At 55.0% G+C, this 23,077-nt stretch overlaps 10 protein-coding genes across 10 annotated transcripts; 4 read left to right on the top strand and 6 right to left on the bottom strand.

The window, feature by feature from the left end:
- Positions 1 to 540: 540 nt before the first annotated feature.
- Positions 541 to 812, bottom strand: BO72DRAFT_84363 (uncharacterized protein). Its single transcript, XM_040950770.1, has one exon. The coding sequence runs from the start codon at positions 754 to 756 to the stop codon at positions 580 to 582; it is 177 nt and encodes a 58-aa protein (XP_040802108.1). The 5' UTR covers positions 757 to 812; the 3' UTR covers positions 541 to 579.
- Positions 813 to 1,053: 241 nt separating this feature from the next.
- On the bottom strand, positions 1,054 to 2,292 carry BO72DRAFT_495631 (oxidoreductase, short-chain dehydrogenase/reductase family; the record flags this gene model as incomplete). Its single annotated transcript, XM_040948565.1, has 7 exons — positions 1,054 to 1,091; positions 1,152 to 1,306; positions 1,368 to 1,511; positions 1,566 to 1,730; positions 1,796 to 1,996; positions 2,046 to 2,165; positions 2,222 to 2,292. The coding sequence occupies 7 exons, from the start codon at positions 2,290 to 2,292 to the stop codon at positions 1,054 to 1,056; spliced, it is 894 nt and encodes a 297-aa protein (XP_040802107.1).
- A 770-nt stretch (positions 2,293 to 3,062) lies between these two features.
- BO72DRAFT_485601 (SDR family oxidoreductase) lies at positions 3,063 to 4,344 on the bottom strand (the record flags this gene model as incomplete). Its single annotated transcript, XM_040947898.1, has 3 exons — positions 3,063 to 3,662; positions 3,727 to 4,239; positions 4,290 to 4,344. 3 exons carry the CDS (start codon positions 4,342 to 4,344, stop codon positions 3,313 to 3,315), a joined length of 918 nt encoding a protein of 305 aa, XP_040802106.1. The 3' UTR covers positions 3,063 to 3,312.
- A 2,366-nt stretch (positions 4,345 to 6,710) lies between these two features.
- Positions 6,711 to 9,102, top strand: BO72DRAFT_527207 (Zn(II)2Cys6 transcription factor domain-containing protein; the record flags this gene model as incomplete). Its single annotated transcript, XM_040950091.1, has 2 exons — positions 6,711 to 8,010; positions 8,996 to 9,102. The coding sequence occupies 2 exons, from the start codon at positions 6,711 to 6,713 to the stop codon at positions 9,100 to 9,102; spliced, it is 1,407 nt and encodes a 468-aa protein (XP_040802105.1).
- A 16-nt stretch (positions 9,103 to 9,118) lies between these two features.
- On the top strand, positions 9,119 to 11,658 carry BO72DRAFT_447507 (MDR family MFS transporter). The gene is made up of 8 exons (XM_040944558.1): positions 9,119 to 9,568; positions 9,643 to 9,771; positions 9,823 to 9,997; positions 10,047 to 10,070; positions 10,124 to 10,195; positions 10,245 to 10,751; positions 10,817 to 10,977; positions 11,065 to 11,658. Exons 1-8 carry the CDS (start codon positions 9,413 to 9,415, stop codon positions 11,467 to 11,469), a joined length of 1,629 nt encoding a protein of 542 aa, XP_040802104.1. The 5' UTR covers positions 9,119 to 9,412; the 3' UTR covers positions 11,470 to 11,658.
- Positions 11,659 to 11,796: 138 nt separating this feature from the next.
- On the bottom strand, positions 11,797 to 13,662 carry BO72DRAFT_507962 (MFS general substrate transporter; the record flags this gene model as incomplete). Its single annotated transcript, XM_040949285.1, has 2 exons — positions 11,797 to 13,357; positions 13,415 to 13,662. The coding sequence occupies 2 exons, from the start codon at positions 13,660 to 13,662 to the stop codon at positions 11,797 to 11,799; spliced, it is 1,809 nt and encodes a 602-aa protein (XP_040802103.1).
- Positions 13,663 to 14,849: 1,187 nt separating this feature from the next.
- BO72DRAFT_495626 (uncharacterized protein) lies at positions 14,850 to 15,365 on the bottom strand (the record flags this gene model as incomplete). The annotated part of the gene is made up of 1 exon (XM_040948564.1): positions 14,850 to 15,365. One exon carries the CDS (start codon positions 15,363 to 15,365, stop codon positions 14,850 to 14,852), a length of 516 nt encoding a protein of 171 aa, XP_040802102.1.
- A 1,080-nt stretch (positions 15,366 to 16,445) lies between these two features.
- BO72DRAFT_447506 (FluC/FEX family fluoride channel) lies at positions 16,446 to 17,903 on the bottom strand. Its single transcript, XM_040944557.1, has one exon. It carries the CDS (start codon positions 17,883 to 17,885, stop codon positions 16,458 to 16,460), a length of 1,428 nt encoding a protein of 475 aa, XP_040802101.1. The 5' UTR covers positions 17,886 to 17,903; the 3' UTR covers positions 16,446 to 16,457.
- A 449-nt stretch (positions 17,904 to 18,352) lies between these two features.
- Positions 18,353 to 20,779, top strand: BO72DRAFT_495624 (uncharacterized protein; the record flags this gene model as incomplete). Its single annotated transcript, XM_040948563.1, has 5 exons — positions 18,353 to 19,112; positions 19,177 to 19,369; positions 19,430 to 19,952; positions 20,008 to 20,464; positions 20,517 to 20,779. The coding sequence occupies 5 exons, from the start codon at positions 18,353 to 18,355 to the stop codon at positions 20,777 to 20,779; spliced, it is 2,196 nt and encodes a 731-aa protein (XP_040802100.1).
- A 353-nt stretch (positions 20,780 to 21,132) lies between these two features.
- On the top strand, positions 21,133 to 22,949 carry BO72DRAFT_84308 (uncharacterized protein). The gene has a single exon (XM_040950769.1). The coding sequence runs from the start codon at positions 21,485 to 21,487 to the stop codon at positions 22,826 to 22,828; it is 1,344 nt and encodes a 447-aa protein (XP_040802099.1). The 5' UTR covers positions 21,133 to 21,484; the 3' UTR covers positions 22,829 to 22,949.
- The last annotated feature ends 128 nt before the right edge of the window (positions 22,950 to 23,077 follow it).

Below are 23,077 nucleotides of genomic sequence, written 5' to 3'. Positions count from 1 at the left end.
GTGACTAATCGATGCAGGGCCTCAGATATTCGTCTGGCCCGTGCATACGAGCCTGGCCCCACTGCATCCCCTGGGTCAATCACTAGACAAGCATCGATCGAGATGAGTGGACTGGCGCTGAGCAAGTGGTATCCGCGTTGTGTCGGAAAGGAGAAAGGAGATGCCTGCAGAAGACTCATGCCAGGGGTCCTGCCCGATTCTGCATAGTCAATCCCCACCAGGACACGAATGGGCTCTACAGGTCGAAGAATCACGTAAATTGGCACTTGGTCCGGAGGCAGGTTCTCCCTATTCGCTGTCGCTGTGCCAATGTCACCGGTTCGGGGAGAACCCTACATCAGACGCCCCTTACTGTGCCTTTTTATATCGAGAACAGCCGCAATAATTGGGCACACAATCTCTGCCGGTTTGGTGATATTTCTTCTCACCAGGTGAAGAACACCAACCGCAGAACTAACATCCTGAAACACTGAGGCTGACAAGCACTGCAACCTGCCCCACGCAGTACCTGGCACATGGCACGCCACACAGGGTTCCGATTTCGGGACAAGCGCCCGCTGCAGAACTCCCGACTTAACATCACGACTCACTCTGCCCGAGCCTGGCGGGAAAAGGAAGTGATGCGTCAGACATGCTTGTCTTTTCACCGGCAGCAGGATCAGATATGATTGCCATCGGGTAGCCTGCTAAGCACAGTAGAAAAGAGGTTGTAGACATTGGCAATACGAGAAGATAATTTGTGTACATACATAGCATTCACAAATTCTTAGGTCAGTATAAAGTTGACTTTGAGATGATTGGCTGCTGTATTAAGCCCCTGCAGAAAGCGCTGGGGGCTCAGCTTGATCGGTCCGAGCAATATATAACAGAACGGGCTGGTGGACAAAGTTTCGCCTGATTCACGGAGTCTGCTAGGAAAGATAAAATTTTATAGTTCCCTATGGTATAGATTTATAATTCACGGTGCTACCTTATGTATGAAATCATTATTCCGTATTGATTATTCTCATTTCATCGAAACACACATCTCAATTCATCCAGTTATGTCTGCCGCTACTCTCCCAGAGGGTAGCAATGCAGAACTTGTCCCGCTGCAAGGAAATTAGTAACAGCCCCGAACCTTCATAGAACAAGGAACCAGAGTCACTTACAATAGAAAGACGCATCCTTGCTAGCCAAGAATACAAAGCTCGTCGCCACCTCGGAGGGCTGTCCCGGGCGGCCCAGCGGCTTGCCGGACGCCCAGCCCTCCATGGACTCGGCATCTCTTGTGTCAATCTGGATGGGGGTGTATACGGAGCCGGGTCTGTCGCCACTATTAGTCAGAGGACGGATGACATCTGTGAAATAGTAGGGGCAAAACGTACGCGACCGCGTTGACCCGAATGCCCTTGGGCATGAGTTGCAGGGCCAGCGACCGGGTAAAGCCCACGATCGCTCCCTTGGTTGATGCGTAATCGACCATCGTGCCGGAGCCGCGGAAGGTGGTGACGGATGTGTTGTTGATAATCCTGCGGAGGATGGGTTAGCCTGCCAGAATCGCGCAGTTGCGATGGGAAACTAACGAATCTCCCTTGGACATATGCGGGAGTGCATATTTGGTGATGGCAATCATCTGCAAGATGTTGGTGCGGAAGGTGTCCTCGACTTTGTCGAGATCAATCTCAGCCAGATCCTTGCACATGTACTGCTTCGATGCGTTGTTCACGAGAACGTTGATGTGCTTGAACCTACAAGGGCAGGTCAGCTGTGTTAGTCCCGTAGTCTGAGGAAGACAAGACTGATGTCAGCATACTTGCTCACATGTTCCTCCACAGCCTTCTTGCACGTTTCATTCTTCCGCAAGTCGCCCGGGACCAGGAGACAACTGCGCCCTTCCTTCTCGACCAGTTTCTTTGTGTGTTCTGCATCTTCCTGTTCCTCGGGCAGGTATACGATGGTGATGTCGGCCCCTTCGCGGGCCATCAATGCAGCGACCGACCGACCAATTCCGGAGCTGGATCAGATGGTCAGTATGGCACAGTTACCCCGGCGGGAAGACTCACTCTCCGCCCGTGATCAGGACCTTCTTGTCCTTGAGCTTGTTGGAGCCGGTGTATTCGACGAAGCCCTCGCTGCCTTCCAGCTTGGTGGACTCGCTGGATGGCGCCATCTCCTTCTCCAGACTATCCGAAGTGTTAGCCCCTGCTGTGCTCCATTGCTTGCAAACGTGGAAACGTACCCCGGCTTGCTCTGAGCCTGTTTTGCCTGCGGGGGCTGGAAGGTGCCATCTTTGCCCATTTGCGACGACATGATTCGATTTTCAGGGTACGTGTGAGAGAGATATCTACGTTCTCCCGAGGAAGGTGGTTTGACAATCTCGCCAGGAAAAGTCGAGTGTGGAAACCCGGTTTTATATGGCAGGCCCCGACTACCACATCATTCAGTCATGCATGCGTCATAGTGCTCGAGCTGTCTGGCCAGGTGCGCGGGGCAGAGAAGGGCTTGGTGCAATAAGCGCCATGTTTTGTGGTCGCTCTTGCGTCTGGCCCGAGCTGTATGAGATGAGTCCCGAGCATGCAGCTTCTCATGCGCCTGAGCAGTGCTGTTGAGGTGGTATGGGGTGAAGAATGACGTTGCTGCCCTGTGAATGGCGGACATGAAGAAATTATACCGCAGATCAAGGGTCACTGACTAAGCTATGCAGAGATAGTCACGTGGTGCTGCTCGGCCATCGTGGTCAAAAGCTCTCACCGCTCTTGACTCCCGGGGCAAAATCCCCGCTTACGCCGAGTTATTCTCGGCCTCGACCCGGTCGGTCCCGTTGCGGCGTGGCTCCTGCCTCAGACTGGCGTTGACCCGGATCTGGATCGGTTTGTTGGATGTCTGGATATTCACTGGGCAATGTAATCGAGTGTCTAGGTACATCGAGAAAATATTAGCCTTCAACCTCTTCAAATGTTCCTAAATGTCTTTCAATAGGGGCGGTTCAATTTCCAGATCTAATCTCACCATTTACGCTGAATAGCTAGCTCAGCATGCCGTCTGTAAATATGAGAGGGATGTGGCGAAAGTATAAATGCCCCGTACCTAGTACTCTATTCTATGTAGAAGCTAGGCTCTCCGCCTAAGTCGATAATTCTAGTATCCTTAAAGCACACCGTAAACTAATTGGATATCTTGAAATTCCTTTCATTCGAGCGGCGAAACACTGTCAAAATGCGTATTGAGATAAAGAACCATCGATTTGTATCCAGTCTTCTACATCGCTTCATCACTCCAAATAAGTGAATGTCAACATAGACCCCGAGGACAACAGGCAAACCAGACACTCTAGTTAAGCTTGAACTGGGCCTGGTCCTTGTCGATCGCACTCAACTCCTTGTTACTCTCCAGCTCCTGCAGTCTGCCGTTCAGCTTGGCCGTGATGAGCATGATGGCCGTCCCGCTCAGCGGCAACCACAGCGGCACCTTCTCGCCGCGGGCCGCCACCTGATACAACACCTGCGCCACCTGCTCGGGCTGCACCCCGACGCCCGCCTCGAGCCCCTTCTTCACAAACACCTCGAGCTGCCTGGCTGGCAGATCGGGCGCGGCGTAGGCCTCGTGCGGCTTGATGTGCTTCTTGCTGGTCGTCTCGAAGTTGGTCTTGACGGCGCCGGGCTCGACGATGCAGAAGTTGACTTCCTACGGTCAGCACACCCACTTTCCCTTATCATTCCAGAGACCCGGGTAAGAGAAACATACTGTTCCAATCAGGGTGCATCTCCCGTGCCACCGACTCGGTCCACCCCTCGACTGCAAACTTGCTGGCGTGGTAGAAGGCATGTCCCGGGAAGGCGCACACGCCCGCCACGGAGGAGACGTTGAAGATGAGCCCACCGCGGCGCGTGGGCGACTGCCGCATCACCGCCACAGCCTTCAGGGCGACGCGCACCGTCCCGAAGAAGTTGGTCTCGAACTCGTCGTGCATCTCCGCCTCGGTCACGGCCTCGCTGTCTCCGGACAGCGGGTAGCCTGCGTTGTTGACCAGCACGTCGATGTAGTAGCTGTCCCCGAAGTGGGCTGCCGCGGCCTCGAAGGCGGCGTCCACCGCCTCGGGGGAGGTCACGTCCAGTGCGAGCTTGAGGATCGAGGGGTTGTCGTCGGGCAGGTAGGAGAGGCTGGCAGGGTTGCGGGCGGTCGCAATGAGGCGGTGGCCGCGTTGAGCAGCGACGTGCGTGGCCAGCGCGCGGCCGATACCGCTGGAGCAGCCGGTTACTGTGCGTGTCAGTGGGTGGTGTTTGGATTTTGGGGGTGGGGAGGCATACTGAACCAGGTTGCATCGGCGGGGAGCTGGTAGGGCTTGGTGTTGACGGGGTTCATCTTGTTGAGTGGACGATGGAGCAATGCAATGGGAGGTGTAGGGGGAAGTGTTGATGATGCGAATGAGAATGATAGTGCTTCATGCTGGACGATCCTAGGCTTTATACCTGGCCATCTGAAATTTGCTTGCGGAGTTCGTCTTCAGGTTTGCTCCACCGCGCGCCCGAGCTGTGATGTGACCCCCAAGCCAAGCTGCATTAATGGGCGCTAATCAGTGATTAGGGAGGGGAAAGTTGGTTGCAATGCTAGGCTGTTGCGGATTAGGGCTGGTGTTGTCGGGCTTAGCGGTCGGAGTTACCCCGCCCGTCGGTCGGATGGTTGAGCGTCTCTACAGACATTCGGCAGTTTTCAATGGTGACTCGGATGATTTTGGCAGCTGGAGAATCGTGGTTCATTGGTGCACCAAGTCTGTTGATGTCATGGTATGCTGCAGATTTACTATTGAGTAGATCATAGGCTTGTAGGTGGAAGTTGTTGGGTGGGAAGCTAAGTCAGCCTGTGTAGCCCCAACGTCACACGTCGCTCGCAGGGAAAACAATTCAAGAGGGGTATTGTATCTTTGTCGATTCATTATCGTCATCTTTCTGAAGTAAACCGATAGGTTCATGGTTGCCTAGTAGCTACCCCGCTGTTTGCTGAGGGTACGCATGCTCTTGTAGCAGTTTTATGAGAGGCCGCTGAGGACGATACACCTTATTGCCTCTACGGTGCATGGAACAGGGTTCGAAATCTAAGCTAGGAGGCATTAACACCGAATTGAGCTCCAGATCGATCTCGCAGTCAGTGACCAAGGTCAAGCTGCGATGGAACAGCCTTGTCGACAGGATCCACGGCAATCAACATTGTATCAACCCCAACAAAGCCATTGACTCGCTGTTCCAGCATGCTTACTACTCAATCCATACGAGGCTAGCAGATTTAAACAGGGTCCAGCTATACCATGGTAGGTGGCTTGCACCGACACGAGCGGGTAAGCCTTCAGTTGGCTGAAGCACCAAATAGGACTTCTTAGGACGGCCTGGACAGCTTTAGCCTCACAGTTGTCAGCGCTCTGCAGAGTCATTGCAGGATTGGAATTAAGCTTGAGACGGCCCATTGATCGCCATAAGGTCATGCAGTTTTTCCTCTAGTCGTCGATCACCACCTCCCCTTCCTTCTGGTCCACAACGAGGAATCCTTCAGAAGTTGGGAGTTGCATGAGAGGGCACTATTGTGTTGTCATTCTCTCCGCACTAGCTCTGACATCTCAGTTGCTTGGAACAGGTTCCAATTCATCATGAGGATTGTATCGTGCAGAGTACAGTACAAGGTGGTATTGTATTCCCTCGGAGACAGAGAGGGAGCCAGCCGATCGACGCCGAGGCGGGAGCTAATTCTGATCGCCGGGTAGCCTGAAGTGCCCCCCCCCCCCCCCTTTTCTGGTATCGCTGCCGATTCCGGAGTAGTAATGGGCCCGATGTACGAGGAACCCCTTAATTAAGTTAGCAATGATCCAATCTCCCTGTACAGAGGGTATCTAGACTGTCACATCATTGAAAGCTGGAGCGGGAGCGACCGTGCGGCCGGCTGATCCGCACACTAGATTCGAATGATCGCCTTCTTCAGACGATAGTAATTCTAGCCAACGTCCCGTGTCTTTGAAACAGCGAAGAAGAAGGCCCACGGCAATCCATAGGCGAACTCAAAGAGGGTTATCAGAGGATCTCCCGACGCCTTGTATGCATTGTCCCCCATTCTGGGGCTGGATCATGCCTCTAGTCCCGTCCCAGGCCACTAAAGCCAAGGGTTCGTCTGCCCCCTCTGCAACATCGATTTCAGCCTGGTGGCTGGATCCCCCGCTTTAGTGTTGACTCGGGGAAGCATTCGCTTTCGTCATGAGTCCTTGTGCTGCTGCAGATTCGGAGACGTGGTGGCAAAGACATGAGTACCGCGAAGATAGGGTTCCCTCATCTGTTCACGGGCTGACCGGGATACTTGCCTGTTTGCTGGTATGTCCACGTACTTTGGTTGTAAATGTACCCCCCCCCCCCCCCCCCCACCAGGAGGGATTATAGCAACCGCGTCAGGGGTTCATACTGGCTTATGTCGGCTGTAGTTACCCCATCGGAGTATTGAGAGCCCTTAACTGAGTGGTTATCAATCTCGTCGCCTACAGAGGACAGCGTCGATCAGAACTCCGCATGCAATGTGGTGCTGGAGGAAAGAAAAGCAAAGTCAGAGCACATTGTCCCATAGTCTGAGCCTCTAGGGCTGCTGGTATTGTAGTCAAAGTATAAGACTCAGCAGCGATGGTACATTGAACATTGACGATGGACCGTGACACTGCACTTAAGGTTGACTGATCGATACTGCATGCACCCTTCCCAATGTCGGACTCCAACAACCCCCCCAAACGAGCCGCCTGTGATCGCTGCAGGACGCAGAAGCTGCGTTGCGTTCGTGCCCCCGGCCACCCCGCCGACTCGTGCATTCGATGCATTCGATCTCAGATGGAATGTGTAACCAGTTCATCCAAGCGGCCGGGTCGACCCAGAAACTCGACCACCGCTTCGCGACAGACCACTGGCTCGACTCGATCGAAATGTAACAATGATGATATGCACAGCCCGCGCAATCCGAGTCCATCTCTTCCCACGGTGGATCTCCACGCTCTGACCAGCGTGGACGACTGGTTCAACCTCGAACTGCTGGACGCCGACTACGAGATGAGCCATGCTCCGTGGAACTCCATCGATGTCGGGTTGCCGATTGATGGCAGTGCGACCATCCAGACCATGTCCTCTCCATCAACACCACCGGATGGACCCTCATCAGCAGCCTTACTCAATGACCCGATGACGGACACCAGCCCGACCGAGCATCTCCCGCTCCTGCAGCTCGAGCCCATCGACCCGGGCTTGCTGCCGCTGTTTGGCGACCAGCTGCCCCCTCCGACCTTCGACCACGGCCTGCACCTCTCCGTGCTCCAGCGAGAACTCTCCAAACAACTCTTCACTCTCCGGTCGATGCCATGGGACATGACCAAAGCCATGTGGCTGACCTGCCTCCACGAAGCCGGCGGCTGCGAGTCCTCCACGAAGCCGAGCCCACCGGATCTCCAGATCACCACCACCAACCCACTCGCCAAAATTGCACACACGGCTGCGGACTTTGCTTATTTTCTCCGGTCAATCCAAGCCTCTCCCTCGTCAGAGATCACGAACAGCCACCACCTCGCTACCAAGACTCCTGCCAGCAGCAACACCGCCACCGCCCTAGCATTCACCCACCCGCGCCTCAGCATCGCCGACCTCCTCACCATCCTCAGCTGCCACCTGCTCACGATCTCCATCTACGATGCCATCTTCGGCCACTTCATCGAGCAGGTCCGGCTGAACCCCACAGCCCTCACGCTGGCGACGCAAGCGGCCCCCAAGCTGTTCCTGGGGGGTATCGCTGTTCCCCCCGGCTTGGGCATGCTGAGTCACCTACTGTACTGTCTGACAGGGAGTCAGCTGCGACCGATCGAGATGCTGCTCGGTCTGCCGGAGGAGTTCTGCCTATCGTTGCCGCGGACGGGGCTGGATGACACGCAACAAAAGCCGGAGGGGCTGTTCAGTGGGCCCAGTGGACAGTTGCTGTTCTCGACGTTGATGCAGGTGGAGTTGGACGCTGGGAATGCCGGGGGTGGGCGGGAGAGAGGCGGGCTGGGGGTGATAGAGGCATTGAGAGGGAAGATGAGGCGGGTAAGGTGTTTGGATTGACTCGGGATATAGAGCCCGGTTGTTGCGACATCTAGTGTTCTGATTATGTTGAAGCCATAGGATTGTTTGCGGGGGGGTTCAAGGAGCGAGGTTGTATATAGCATTAATTCAACTTAGGTTTGTCGGAATCCGAGTGGTAGAAATGTGTCTTTCCAATATGACTGCAGGTCTTCGGGACACGACCCTGGAAGAGCGGATATCTACATGGGTGTTTCATTATAGTCTATGTATCTCCGTTTATGCCTACAGTAACGCATAGGGCATTGTATTGAGTCTATTGGAGCAGGGTCTCTGAGTCGATCGCAGGATAAATCTTGGCCACCAGCAAACACTACATGTTGTAGACCAAGCATCGAGTTCTGCCAGACCAAAGTCTTGTCGACGGAGTGACTGGAGGGGATGTGTCTCTGGGACTCTTTTCCGAGGCGGGTAACCTTGCTTTTGATCAGTTCATTCTTGTGGCTTTCACTAATCAACTATCAAATTTCACCTGGTTATGCTCGACTTAGGGTCTACTCCGGGCGATCGGGTTCGACCATATGCTCTAGACCGTGGTAATCCTCACCACCCCTGGCCATTGGTCACCGCAGGGACTCGATTCGGTGATTTCGCCCATTCGTCAGGACCCACTCATCAGCTGCCATGCTTGCTTATTCTGAGAATTTCCCTTTCGGGTAAATGTGGCGCGCATCGCGAAAGGCCCAATGGAGTCCATCAGTCCATCCCGTGTGCAGTAGTGTGCAGTAGTGTGCAGTAGGGCGCAGTAGTCGACAAGAATCTACAGGCGTCTGCAGCAGCATACATGCACATCCTTGTCACCGCACCAGAAACAGATAAAGCGTGCAGCCATTCCGTGGTTGCAGTCCCTATCGATAGTGTGGATTAGGGCTGTGCGACCCCGGACTTAGCGGCGGAGGTACTGGCGGGACTGTCGATCTTCGGCAATTTCCACCGCTCGCCGGGGCTGCAGGCCGCCAAATGCCTTCTGAGAGGTGGCTGCTGCCCACCGAGCTGATTGAGGGGTCTTACAAGTTCAGGGTCTGCTGTGAGGTTTGGATGCCTGTTAGGGGGTAGGGGTTTCTGCCCAATGCTTTTCTGCGTCTCTATCCCTCGGACCCTGATTCCAGTCCTCCTTTATACTATACCCCTTTCTTCTTACTATACCCTACATTCACCCGCATTCGCGTATCTTAATTCACCACCTGATAACTCTAACCAGAACGTGCGAAATGGACAACGTTCAATCCTCGCCACGGACCAGACCAGCTCCCACGGAGTCGGACTCGGAGCTGCATCACCCGCTGACGGATGAGAAAAAAGACGGTATGGCTGGCGTTGGTGACAGTCAGAGGGCGCTGGGGAGCGCAACGACGGCCGATGAGAGCCACGAGTACATCACGGGCCTCAAACTCTTTGCTGTCCTGGCCAGTGTCACTCTCGCGGCGTTCCTGATGCTGCTTGATGGGTCGATTATCGGGGTGGTAGGTTGTGTCGCCAGATTGCATCTACACCTTAGAAAACATACTGATCGTTGCACATCGACGCATGCTTCCAGGCCATCCCCAACATCACGAGTCAGTTTCATTCGCTGGACGATGTGGGCTGGTACACGGCGGCCTACCAGTTGGCGAGTGCCGCGTTGCAGCCGCTGTCGGGCAAGGTGTACACCTTCTACAATACTAAGGTCGGGAGATTGTCAAGAGGAGTCATGGGGTAGAAGCTGACGGTCCTCCAGTGGTCGTATTTGTTCTTCTTCGGGGTGTTCGAGCTGGGCTCCCTCATCTGCGGACTGGCCAACTCCTCGTCCATGCTGATCGGAGGGCGAGCGATCGCTGGCATGGGGAGTTCGGGGCTGTTGAACGGGGGAATGACCATCATTGCTGGCTCGGTGCCGCTGGAGAAACGGCCAAGTGCGTAAGTCGGCATTTGGAGTGAGAATCATCGCTAACAATACCCCAGTCTACACCGGAATCTACCTTGGCAGTAAGTCTCCTGTCTACTGATCTGGAAGAGGACAATCAGCTGAACCATTCCAGTCTCGCAGGTCGGCATCATCTGCGGCCCCTTGATCGGCGGAGCGCTCACCCAGTACACAACCTGGCGATGGTGTATGTACCTTTCGACATCCCCGGGTGCAACCATTCTGACCATGACCAGGCTTCTACATCAACCTCCCCGTCGGCGCCGTGACTGCCGTCCTCCTCCTCTTCATGCACGTCCCCGAACTCACCACCAAAGCCCCCTTCTCGCTGGCTCTGGTCCGCCGCACCCTCCCAGATCTCGACCTCCTCGGGTTCGCCCTCTTCGCCCCGGCCGCCGTCATGGTGCTGCTGGCCCTCCAGTACGGCGGAAACGACTACAGCTGGGTCAGCTCGGTGGTGATCGGACTGTTCTGCGGCGCCGGGGCGACGGCCATCGTGTTCGCGCTGTGGGAGAAGCGCATGGGCGAGCGGGCGATGATCCCGACGTCCATGGTCAGCGCGCGCATCGTCTACTCCAGCGCGATCAACGGAGGGATGCTGGTGGCGTCCATTCTGGTGGCGGCGCAGTACCTGCCCATCTACTTCCAGGGAGTGCGTGGGTACGGGCCCGCCATGAGCGGGGTGAACACCCTGCCGGGCATCTTGAGTCAGTTGCTCATGGTCATTCTTTCGGGGGCTTTCGGTACGTCCATAACCTACTCCAAATCTTGCCGCTGGGTAGGTTGAAAAGCGTCTGACGGCATGCAGTGCAAAAACTGGGGTACTACCTTCCCTTCGCTGCGGCCGGCAGCGCCATCAGCGCCGTCGGCAACGGTCTTGTCACAATGTTCGCCCCTTCGACCCCAACAGGCAAGTGGATTGGGTATCAGATTGTGCTGGGCAGTGGGCGCGGTATAGGGATGCAGATGGTACGCTGCCCTTTTATGAATTACACGCTGCTACAGCACACAACATCTCTTTCGCTGCCATCCAGACACCAAGCTAACAAAGTGCAGGGCATCATCGCCATCCAGAACCACCTCCCCGTCCACCTGATCCCCGTCGGCATCGCCTTCATGATCTTCTGCCAAAACTTCGCCGGCGCCGTGTTCGTCGTCGTGGCGGAGGTGATCTTCCGGCAGCAGCTCGTCAAGGAGATCCGGCTGCATGCGCCCCAGGTCTCGGTGGACGCGGCCCTGGCCGCTGGGGCGAGCGCGAGCTCCGTCCGCGCGTTGGTGCCGGAGGGTAGTGGCAGCAGCGCGGAGCTGGCGGGGGTGTTGTTGGTGTTCGCGAATAGTCTGGATAAGGTGTTTTACCTGCTGATGGCGTGCTGTTTGACGGGGTTTGTGGCAGCGTTTGGGATGGGGTGGGTCGATGTGAGGAAGAAGAAGACGATTGCTGAGGGGGAGGAGGGAAAGTAGGGTTAGCTTACACGATGGCTGTGGACAGCTGGTGCTGGGGTCGTTGTTTTGTCAAACCCCTCTGGTTTGTCAAACTTTCGTTGGTCTTCGAAAGAACATTTCTTTTCATTTCCTTTCAATTCTTGTCTATTACGTATTATAATATCTTAATGGCACCTGAACACAGACAAGCGTACTTCTCAAACAAAATAGCGAGCCCACATTTTCATTCTGGATATCAGTCCCCATGCTTTTTGTTCGCCCGTGCAGAGTGCAATTGGTTCTCTGCCTCCTCTCTTGGAAAGAATATCAAATTATCAAAATCGATCAAGGACGCGACTGAGAAGCCTAGAAATGCACCCCGTGCACCTGCTGCTTCATCTTCTTGACATCGATGTTCTTCCAGAAGAAGCACGACGACCAGGTGATCAGATACAGACACGTCGCCGTGATCAGCATCAGCCGCTGGGTCTCGCCGTAGGCCGAGTCGATGGCGTCGCGGGTGGCGGTGCCTCGGGCGTAGGACTGCTGCACGTCCAGCGAGCCGTAAATCGTCGCCCAGTCGGCCTGCGCGGACGCGGGCAGCAGCGACCGCAGCTTCACAGGGAAAATGCCCGTCCACATGGCGACAGCCACCGTCCCGCCCAGGGCGCTGCCGATGCTGGCGACAACGCCCTCGATGGCCAGGATGGCCGGGATGTTGCGCTGCGCCGACACGGCCATGACCGTCATCTGCTCGCAGATGACCAGGGTGCCACCCCCAAAGGCCACAAAGATCTGGCACATGACGATGTACCCAATGTTCACGTCGGGCTGGCGGAACTTGATCATCAGGCCCACACCCAGAATGGTCAGGGGCACGCCGAAGCAGATGGCCCAGTACTTCAGGCGGCCCTGGTAGCGCAAGATGGCGCCGAAGACCAGGCACCAGAAGCACGAGCCGATCGTGTATATGTTCGAGATGTAGGTGGCCTGGGTGACGGTCTGGTTGAAGACCACCTGCAGCAGGCTATAGAAGTAGCTGTCCCAGATGTACCAGGCCAGGTAGAGGGAGACGACCATAGAGAAGGTGAAGACGACGGTGCGGTCCTGGATCAGCGCCCAGGGCATGAACTGCACGGGGGCCCAGAAGCGCTCCCACACCACGAAGGCCAGGATCAGCAGGGCGCCGATGGTGATGAAGCAGATGATCAGCGGCGAGCGCCATTCGTTGGCCTGGTACGAGTACAGGTTGAAGGCCAGCAGGAAGAGCGAGAAGCCCGTCGCGATGATGAGCAGCCCCACCACGTCGAATTCGATGGCGTAGTGGACGATCGACTGCGCCAGCGTGCGCCCGCTGCGCTCGCGTTTCTCCGTCAGCCCCATCCGCTCAGCCTTCTGCTGGATGTAGTACCACAGCCCCCACAGCGGGGTGCAGACGATGGGCATGATGATGGCGAACACCCCGAATCCCCAGCGGTAGCCGATGCCCCCCGGGGCGACGATGCGGTCGGCCGCGTACCCGTAGATCCAGGGAGTGATCAGGTACGGCGACGAGGCGTAGGCGATCCAGAACGCCCGGTTCTTCAGGGCGGTCGTATCGGCGATGAAGATCGTCATCGAGAAGTCGATGCAGCTGAACCCGATCTGGTAGAAGACCTGCGCGGCGCAGTAGGTCTGCACGTTCTTGCAGGCCGCCATCATCACCAGCCCTAGCGTCAGCGAGCCCACCGCGACGGCGAACGCCTGCGGTCGGCCCCAGATGTCCATGAGCTTTGCGTAAGGAAACTTGACCATCGCGGAGATCAAGGAGGCGATGACTGAGGTCAGACCCGTCAGGGAGTGCAGGGCGAAGCCGCTGTAAATGTAGGGGGACAGGGAGCCGAGGAGGCCGGAGCTGAAGTATTCGAGGAAGTTGACGATCCAAGCCCTAAGAGGGGATGTGGGTTAGTGGGGAATGTTTCAGAGCGACTGATCGGAGACTTACAGGATGTAGGCTGCAATCAGGGTGTTCCTCGTCCAGGCTTGGGTGCTCGCCTGCGCCTTCTGGGTACCCGACTGCGCCTTGTCGTCGATGATTGTATCATCGTGCGAGGAGCGATCGGTCTCCTGTGCTTGGTCAATGGGGTGCTTCGTCTCTACAGTTGTCTCGAGATCAAGGGCCCCAGTCTCAGACTGTGCCTCGACAGCGCCCTTGGCTGCGAAAGGGTTGATGAAGCGGTTCCGGAGAGCCATAGTGGTGGTTGTCGGGACCAAATGTCACGAACAGCAACGCAGGCTGGGACGGGCCTCAACCTCTACTTATACTTTAGTTGCCATAGGGTCCCGGACAGGTGGTCCGATGAGCGGAAAACAAATTTCCCTGCAGTATTGCTAGGCCGAATTAATTTAATCTGGGAGCATGACTCGAGGCATGGACTAAGGAAAGAAGGGTGCAACAGAGAACCGGATAACCCGACTGCAGCAGCGACAGCAGTCATCCTGACCACGCTGGCTTGGCAATTAATGAAGGAGTGGCTCTACTGGCCCCCAAAGGGCCCAAACCAAGGAGGAAGGCAAGTGCCAAGAGGGTTCAAGCAAGGGCAAGAGGGGGCGCGGAGCCTTATCAGATTATCTGATTGATTGACTAGATTGATTAGATTGATCTTTGGCTCGTATCGAGTTCCTCTTTGGGCCTTAGTGCCTTAGCGCCTTTATTCCTTCCGGTCAATTTTCCCCCTCCGGGTTTTCTCCGAGTCATGAATGGCGGCGTTGGATGGGGCCCACGAGCCTCATGGCCGGTTGACTTTGCTGAGAGTTTGCGCTACCAACACACTTGACTCGGTGAAGTTTAGCCTGGTGGCGTGGGGAAAATTCTACCGTTGCGTGAGAAGGCTTGTCCTGGTGAATTGCCTGCAATGACTATGATTAGAGCATTTATGGGATGACTCGGTCATTTCTGTGCTGCGGCAGGGTGCTAAAGACGTCGTGGGTGTATAGAGCATTCGACCATTCGACGGGGGGGTAGTATTGTGAGTGTATTTCCGATTGAACCGCTGCAGCACTCCTGGGTCACCAGGACGGGGAATACTAGAAAACCCTGACAGATCAGATGATTCCAAATTCACACAAGCTTATCAGCACGCCCCACCCTGCGCATTCCAGACTAGCTAACATTCCTCCTGTGGGGAACGTGCGTGAGAGGCCTGTCTCGCCCTTCCTAGCTTCGGCTGAATCGTCCTTGAGTGGATAAAAGCCAGTTGGGAGAGATGGTTCGACCAGGATTTGTCATGGAGTGCCCTATATGTAGTAAGGCGGCGACTGATGAAACCAGCTTGCATTTCTACTGGCCGTGCATCCAATATTATCTTCTGAGCTATAGAATACATGTATCATTGGGGACAGAATTACACCGTTTAACACGGCATCATATACACTCCACCCTAATCGTCCGCATCGAAATCCTCCGTTCGAGTCTTCAGAACATACCGCGGATTCTCAAACTGAGGATCCTTCTCTCGTTCCACCGTAAGCTTGAATAGCTGCTCGAGGAATTGCTCCATCTTCATCTCTTCTTTGGAACGAGAGGCCCGTCCGAGGTTCTGTAGCCATGTAATCCGCGAGAGAAGATAATAAACGGTGGCGATGAAGATGATCACCCCGATCGAAAACCCCCACACTACGATCACCGTCACGATGCTCGTTGGGCCCTCAGAGAAAGTGGCCGGGTCGGAAGGGTTCGTCTGCTCAAATGCGCCCCCCGTGAGCCACCCAAACACACAGAAGAGGGTGGCGATGATGTCCACTCCTAGGATGGCGCCCACCGGCTGCCAGGAAGGCCATGTATGGGCCTCTCGCGTGACGAAAATCAGCCAATTCTCGGTCAACGCCACTTCCAGGAATAGAATGCCCTGTGGGTGTCCCAAGTTCTCGATAATTCCCCCATTCGATAGGAACATTGTGCCTCGCATGATCCACGTGCCGGCTGCCAACAGCACACCGAGTACCACCGAGATCACCCAGATGCGTGGCCGTCACTCATCAGCCTGTGTCCTGTCTTGTACTCTCACTCATGCGTCTTCTCTCGTGGTCGTGTCTTTTCTTGTCTCTCGCTTCAGGCCTATCTCCTTTGCACACATCTCAGGACACTTGCTCTTACCAACACACGGCGCTATGACTTTTGATATCACGATCGAGGACACTTCAGATGCGAAACCCGGTCTAACATGCTTGTACTTCCAGCGCAATGGCCAGAGGATCTCGCCATGGCATGACCTTCCGTCGTGGGCGGATCGGGAGGCAGAGATATTGAATATGATCGTGTAGATTCCGCGACGCACAAATGCAAAGATGGAGGTATGAGGTATGCGTTGACACTGTTTTTTTTCTCTCGGACACTTGATCCCCCGATAAGCCCCGCAATCGAACAGACTACGAAGGAGGTCGCTCACAACCCAATCAAGCAGGATATCGGAGCGGGGAAACCCAGAAAAGTGGCCGATGTCCCGCCGTTTCAGGGCTATCCGTGCAACTACGGTGCTATTCCACAGGTGAGCTCCTCATCAATTTCCCGGGTTCTTGGAGTCGTTGAAGACCTGGTATTGCATCTATAAGGTGCCTGACGGACGCAGTCCCAATCGGCTGGCGATGGACGGCAAGCTGATGGATCGGCAGTAAGGTTATCCTACGGTTGGGTTGAGATTATGCTGACGCGCTTGGTTAGGTTTGCATTGAGGCTGTTAGACCATTGTCATGAAGCGTGAAGACCGAGGAGGGGATTCCCCAATAGCATTTGAGCGATCCGGGCTGTGTAATGAGGCGGATTTCTCAGTTGAACGTAGGCAGCATTTATTGTCATGCGATGCACTATTGCCTACTTCTCCAATGCTAATACTGTTTTGCTCTTATCTTGTTCTTTCATGATATATGTCAAAATAATTCTAATTCAATGGAGTTCTTATTCGCTGCTTTGCTGTTATGAATCTTCCCTGACTTAGGAGCTCGGTGGTATATCACAAACGACCAGCTCGTTATTGACTGGGGGATATCTACTATGCTGTACTCGCACTGAAACAAATCGGAGTCTCTAGTCCACGAGTCCACTTCAGGCTTCCGATCTCCACCACCAACAAGCAGAAGGCTACCACCACACTAATGATGCCATACACATAAGCGTGCCGGGGACGCAAGTCGATTAACTCCAACGCCCATGTACTGACTGTCGTCAGACAGCCGCAAAACCCGTCCATAATTCCTTGCAGCACCTGGCAGCCAGTGACGCTTCCCCCACCCAGAGTCGCGGCACTGATTGAGCTGTGCTGTAAACAGTAGGCCATCCCTAGCACCGCGGTTCCTGTTGTATTCGCCGCGAAGGTTCCCAACGGGAACGCGGCCACACGGCTGTTGAGCTTCAGCGATAAGAAGAACCGTGCGAGACAGCCGACCGGGGAGAACACCAGCGCAAACACCACGGGACCACGCCATATCTCTGCACTCCATAGGGTCGGGTCCAATGCGTACCGCGGTAGCAGTGCGACGAGGCAGATGAGCGCGATCCAGGATAGAGTGGCCAGCGGAATCATGCACGGGTTGACAATCCGTTCCAGCCACCATTGCGGCAAACGGGGGGTCCAAGAGGAGACGAACACCGCCGTATGGGCTCCGAGCTTGATGCTGAACGTGGATAGCCCGACTTCGAGGAGGAGCACTGCGATGATCGCCATAAAGCTGAAGCCGCCGTTGGGAGCCTTGGGGACATCTTGCGCGGCAGCGAACAAGGAGACGTCTGAGTAGGGGCCCACAGGAACGGACAGACCATTGGACAGGGCGAGGAAGAGGTCGCGGATGAAGGTGGAAAAGGAGGTCAAACTCCCACAAAAGCCGGTGGTCAATCCGATGTAGAGGGGAATCGTCTTCTTGTGTGCGGTCAGACGCGCCCTGCGCTGGCCATCATCCTCGTGTTCGACTTGGATGTCCACTTCTTTGAACCGAAACAATCCTTGATCTTCACTGAGAAATCCCATGATGAAACATCCTCCAACATTGGCCCATAGCACACTGGTGTTGACAGGGGCTCCTGGGTAGAAGGTCAGGCTCTCGATGACCATTCTCAGTAAAGTGCCCAGGAATGAGAAGAAGACTAAATAGGCGATGACATAGGGCATGCGCATGGAAGTTGACCGAAGGCCCCTTCCCTGCTGCTTCTCAGCTTCTTCCCTTCCCACCGTCGTCGCATACCCATTTGGATCCTGTTGCGACTCCCGTTCCACGTCTTCTTCTCCTCTCCTTGCCTGGTGGGATAATTGGTTCTCGAGATGATCCTCATCGGGACGATCGTATACCGGTGGCGGGGCGGCGACCTCATCGAGATTGATTTCGGAACCGGAATCGGATTCAGTCATTGGTTCCTCTCTCAGGGACGAGGTTGAGGGTCGTTCGTGTTTCTCGTGTTGCACCTGAGCATTGTACTGAGACTGCATCTTCAGGACAGTAGCAAGCACGATTGTGGTGGGAAGAAAATTCCAACCGGTCTCCCCCTGCCTTGAATCGTTGACTTTGCGAGCAACGCGGCAGTCCCGGTTATCGCGGTAATCACGGCCCGGGCGGCCGGCGGCCCCTCTATTGTCGGATCAACTGATGCAGAATTCGAACTTGAACCTTTCACCGACTATCCCATCCCATACTGCAGCTACATCAATCCTAATGGGAAGGTTAGTCTCTCATTACGTATCTATCCGGTATGATTGCCTTCAATTCTCTTGATCGTGATGAGAGAGATGCTTGCAATTCATGGTGATATCACGTGATCGGCCATGAGGGAGTGCTGACATAAGCACAGCCCCTTCATTCTCATTCATTCATTCATTCATTCTCTCTGGCTTCTGCATTCACAGCATTCCTTTTCCACATCACTAACTTCCGAACCAGCATCCTGTCGATATGCATCATGAAGCGCCAGAGGGCACCGATTGCTTGTGAGAAATGTCGGCTACTCAAGGCCAAGTGCGATGGGCGACAGCCAGTTTGTACTCGGTGCGAGGGCTACGGCTTCAAGTGTTCATGGTCATCACGTAAACGAAAGGTTCCATTGCCGGAACCGGAGACTGCGAGAGATATGTCTTCTAAGGAGCCACAGCACCAGGCTTTGTCGGACGAATCAAAGCATGACGAGTTGGCAAGCTATCAAAGAGCTGTGCGGCAATATGAATCTCTGATGCAGGAGCTACTATCGAGCCTCGATCCGAACCAGAAAGGAACCCTAAATGCTAGTCTAGACACAATCCGTCGTCAGCTGCCTGTAAATGCCACGGATTCGAGTCTGGAGCAACCTGCCTCGATTCGAGAACCGAGCACTGTTTCCAGCGAGGCGGGCGTGGATTCACCCGCCACCTACGTGGGCAAGGCGAGCGATATCCATTTCATACATCGCATTCGCCAGTGCTATCAAACCGGGGCCTGGACTGCGAGAGAACCCTCGCCAGCCGAAAACTATAGTCAAACTCATATCACCAAGAGCCTGGCCGGGTTGACCCAGCCTCTCATCGTTCCGACTCCAACCGAAGCGCGAGGCTTCATAGAGGTTTATTTGTCCACCATCCATGTCGCTTACCCGTTTCTTTACCGAGAGATTCTCCTGGAGCAGTTTCAGGTCTTTCAGGCCGGTGATTACGCGGCCCAGGAATTTGAGCCCTGGCTTGCATTGTTCAGTAAGACAAGCTGTTTTATGCGTCTGCATATATCATGTCATCACTACTTCTAACAGCGGGATAGACTTTATTTTCGCTATCGGCTCCTACTACACCTCTTTTCCACATCGATCTGGGACGGCTTCCTCCGATCATCTGCGATACTTCGAGCAAGGAGTATACTTTTCTCGGGAACTAGGCGCAACATGCTCCTTGCTGAGTGTGTGGGCCTTGATAGTGCAATGTTTCTTCCTGCTGGCGATTTGCCACACCGATAGGTAAGTTCATCATGATCAAAAACCTTGGGTTTGAGCTTGATGACTCACCGTAACGACAAGGTGCTGGAACACACTTGGCTTTGCCATCCGCATGGGGCAGAGCATCGGCCTTCATGTGGAATCGTCCCCCATGCATACCCGGACATCATGGATGGCCGACCGGGCGCACTGGCGGCGAACATGGTACTCGATGTATGTTCTCGATCGGCTGCTTGCGCTTCAGCTCGGCCGTCCTATGGCCATTCACGAAAGCGAATTTCAAGTAGAGATGCCCTCTGTCTCCGATCCTTTCCCGTTTGGCCGGAATCCAACTGCGTCCGCGGGGTCTATTACGGCAAGCAGAGATACATCGACCGGCTCCCGCATGGACTACTTTATTGCTGTCATCCGGTTCTCTTACTTGGTGGGTGCGGTTATTCGGGAGTTGTACCGGCCCTCGCAGATCGATGTGGCCCCGGACGTGATGCTCAACACCTCGTCGGCTCTGGATCAACGGCTCAGCGAATGGAAGAAGGGACTGCCACGGCATCTGCGGTTCGACCTGGGTCATACTTTTGAGAGCTCGGTCACCTTCATGCGACAGGTATGTAGCAGTCCTCTAGGTCTCGTGTATGACTAATGTGACTCACCCACCACAGCGTAATATGCTGGCCGTGAAGTATCATCATCTACGCGCTTTGATCCACAGACCCTTTCTATGCCTTCCTCTCCTGCAGACCAACAACCATCCGTTTATGGAACTGCTGCGTCGAGAGAAACACCGAATCGCCCAGGCCGAGTCCACTTGCGTCCAGGAAGCACGGCAAACAGCGCAGCTGCTCCACAATTTGGTCGACGAGCGCAGTCTAGTACATGACTTCCCCTGGTGGCAGATGATCTCGTGCTTGATCTGCGCCAGCTCAATCCTCTTTGTGGCCGAAGCTTTCTGCCCGAACCAAGACTCGTTTCATAGCACCACATCTGCGCAGGATCTCCGAGAAGATGCCGAGACCTGCTTGAAGGTCTTTGAGGCGCTGAGTGCTAACTCGGCCGCTGCTCGAAAAGCGGCCGACATGCTGAAAGCACTTTCCAGCCTACATCATTCCATGCATAGAGGTGTGTGCAGATTCTTCCTGTTTTGGTGGGTATTTCTTCTCATTTTGGATAGCTGCAGCGCCGTCGGCAGTCGTAGAGTCTACCTCACAGCCGTTATCGCTCTTACCACAACCCCTCAGCGACACCGATCCTGCTCTTAATCTCGACTCTGCCTCGGTCACGTCGTCACACATCATGCCAGACGATCTCCAGTTCCCTGGGGAATGGCCTAGTGAGATCTCCAGTGCGATGGCGTGGTCGGTGCAGTTTTTCGACCAGCCTTCGGCTCGGGCTGCAGACTTTCCCTCTGGGCCAGAAGAGCATCCCTTTGCATGAAGTGCATGGGGTGCATGGAAAGTCCTTGTTGTGTCATTTATATCGAGCATAGCGCAGCGAGTGCACGTCCGGTGGATCCGCTTGCTGCCTTAGGCACCTATCCTGCGCCACCCATTGCCAAACTCGATTGTAAAATTGACCTGCAGATCCAATTTTCAAGCCACAGAGAATCGATAGCTTCGCATGTTCTGACCACCTTAGGTCTGGCTTGTATCCAGGCCTGGACCGATCAGGTGGGATCGAGCGAGGTACGGCGTACTCCGTGGACAGTGGCTTGTCACCCCCTTAACTAGCCCTAATGCGGTAGGCTCCTCGCTAGGATTTCCCCCAACTTGCTTTCAGCTCCAAGATTTTGTCTCCACCGCGATTCTCGGTCAAGTTATCGATAGGTTCTAGTTGATCTGAATCCCCCAGAAAGGCTGTTCCACAATGCTGAGTGGGATCGCGGCCATCTGACGCCACCCAAATCCCAGCTGCCTTTAAATAACCACCTAGCACCCATGGTTCCTACGTCGCGGCCAGGCTAACGACGTCCGAGGTCCGATTTCTCTTTCGTGCTCCTTTTCGCTGGCATTCATTGTCTGTCTTTTCTGCCCATGCCATTGTGAAAGTCGATCCAAGGCTCTTACTGAGCTCTTCTCATTCTTTGATCCTCACCCCCAACCTGAGCCTCATACCTAGAAACCAGTCGTTACCGTCCTCGCCATGAAGGACTTCTCAGTAGCCAGTGGGCTGCTTCTCCTCTCAGCCCTGGCCCCCGCCAGTCTGGCAGCGACTATTGCTCTTCCGGCTGCCGGTGCTCCCAGTGTTTCGATCGCCACCGTGACTTCGACCTATCCCACCACTGTCACCAACGTTGTCACCACCTCTTCGGCAGTGGTCACCACCAGTGCTGTCTGTGCGACTGGCACGGCCTCTCTAGGATCCGGCTCTTCATGCTCCAATTATGCTTGGTCCTCTGCCGGTGCTTACTATCGGGAGATGTGTGACGGCTCCTCCATCAGTGGAGCAGTCACCCGAGCTGTCATGAACGTTTACAGTCGCCAGGCAAATATCAATGGCTGTGAACTATATTGTCGCATCTTTAACGGCATTTGTAATGCCGTCAATTACTACCCGGCGGCGAGCAGTTGTCAGTACTTATGGGCCACCGGTAATGCAGTGGTCTCTGCCTCGGGCTATCAGGCGCTCAGTACTTACTCCACCAACCCATGCACGGAAACGGTCACGGCCATGGAGACCGACTATTTGACCGAGTATGTGACCAGCCAGGCCACTACTGTCTATACGGTGACGGTGACGGTCCCGACCAGCTCGGCTACATCGACCGTCATTTCGTTCACTCCTTCTCCGGTGTCCTCGGCTGTCACTCCCACGGCTGCGGTGCCATCGAGTGTTGCGCCAGCCTCATCCGTGGTTCCTTCATCGATTGTCATTCCCTCATCGGTTTCTTCGGCCCCTGCAGCTTCTTCCGCTCCTTCTTCCGCTCCTTCTTCCGCTCCTTCTTCCGCTCCTTCTTCCGCTCCTTCTTCCGCTCCTTCTTCCGCTCCTTCTTCCGCTCCTTCTTCAATCCCCTCATCGATCCGACCATCGATTCCCTCATCTATTGCCTCCTCCATTCCAGCTCCCTCTCCTTCGCTATCCCGCTCCACTCCCGTCGTGGCTCCCAGCCCTAGTGCCGGCTCCTCTTCCCTCCCTTCTCAGCAACTCAGCTCGCCGTCACCCCTGACCCAGTCATCCTCCGTCCTTATCCCGCAGCAGTCATCGTCCGCTCCCTCGCAGCCCGCGCGGGTCTCTTCTTCTGCAGTGATCCCGGCCCCTGTCCAGTCCTCTGGCAGTGCTCTCTCCTCCACTCCATCCTCAAGCTCCACTCAACCCTCAGTGATCCCATCGGCCGCCTCGAGCTCCTCCGCCGCTGTGGTCTCTCCTCACACCACCGAGCCCCCGACTGCTTCCGGGGAGGGCGACGAGGACGTGGTGACATCGACTGTCTTGGCTACAGTTACGGTCACGGTCCTGTCCGACTGTGATCAGGAAAGAGTTTACTGATGAGCTGGGTTTACCTCTTCTGATCTTGGTAGTTGCGATGACGTATGGGATGCTATGGCTTCCTGGCAGAATAAGACTAATTATGTATGATTTAATTAATGATGACATTTGCAGTTCACAAGGTCTGCGTAGCTCCTACCACCGTACTGCGAGAGGGACTCGTTCCCGATAGGAGGTGTCGCCCGTTGAACGCGACCATGGAGATACATACAGGTGAATAGACCTGATGAAGGACCCAATTGTAGAACC

The sequence above is a fragment of the Aspergillus fijiensis genome, assembly GCF_003184825.1.
Source record: "Aspergillus fijiensis CBS 313.89 unplaced genomic scaffold BO72scaffold_19, whole genome shotgun sequence".
Classification (NCBI taxonomy): Eukaryota; Fungi; Ascomycota; class Eurotiomycetes; order Eurotiales; family Aspergillaceae; genus Aspergillus; species Aspergillus fijiensis.
This window is presented reverse-complemented; position numbering and strand designations above follow the sequence as displayed.

Excerpts from the sequence above, each read along its gene's own strand:
- BO72DRAFT_84363 (XM_040950770.1), bottom strand. The coding sequence starts at position 756 with ATGCTATGTATGTACACAAATTATCTTCTCGTATTGCCAATGTCTACA.
- BO72DRAFT_447507 (XM_040944558.1), top strand. The coding sequence starts at position 9,413 with ATGGCTGGCGTTGGTGACAGTCAGAGGGCGCTGGGGAGCGCAACGACG. Across the intron at positions 10,071-10,123 it reads CACCGGAATCTACCTTGGCA|TCTCGCAGGTCGGCATCATC; the intron begins GTAAGTCTCCTG and ends GAACCATTCCAG. Across the intron at positions 10,752-10,816 it reads CATTCTTTCGGGGGCTTTCG|TGCAAAAACTGGGGTACTAC; the intron begins GTACGTCCATAA and ends GACGGCATGCAG.
- BO72DRAFT_447506 (XM_040944557.1), bottom strand. The coding sequence starts at position 17,885 with ATGCAGTCTCAGTACAATGCTCAGGTGCAACACGAGAAACACGAACGA.
- BO72DRAFT_84308 (XM_040950769.1), top strand. The coding sequence starts at position 21,485 with ATGAAGGACTTCTCAGTAGCCAGTGGGCTGCTTCTCCTCTCAGCCCTG.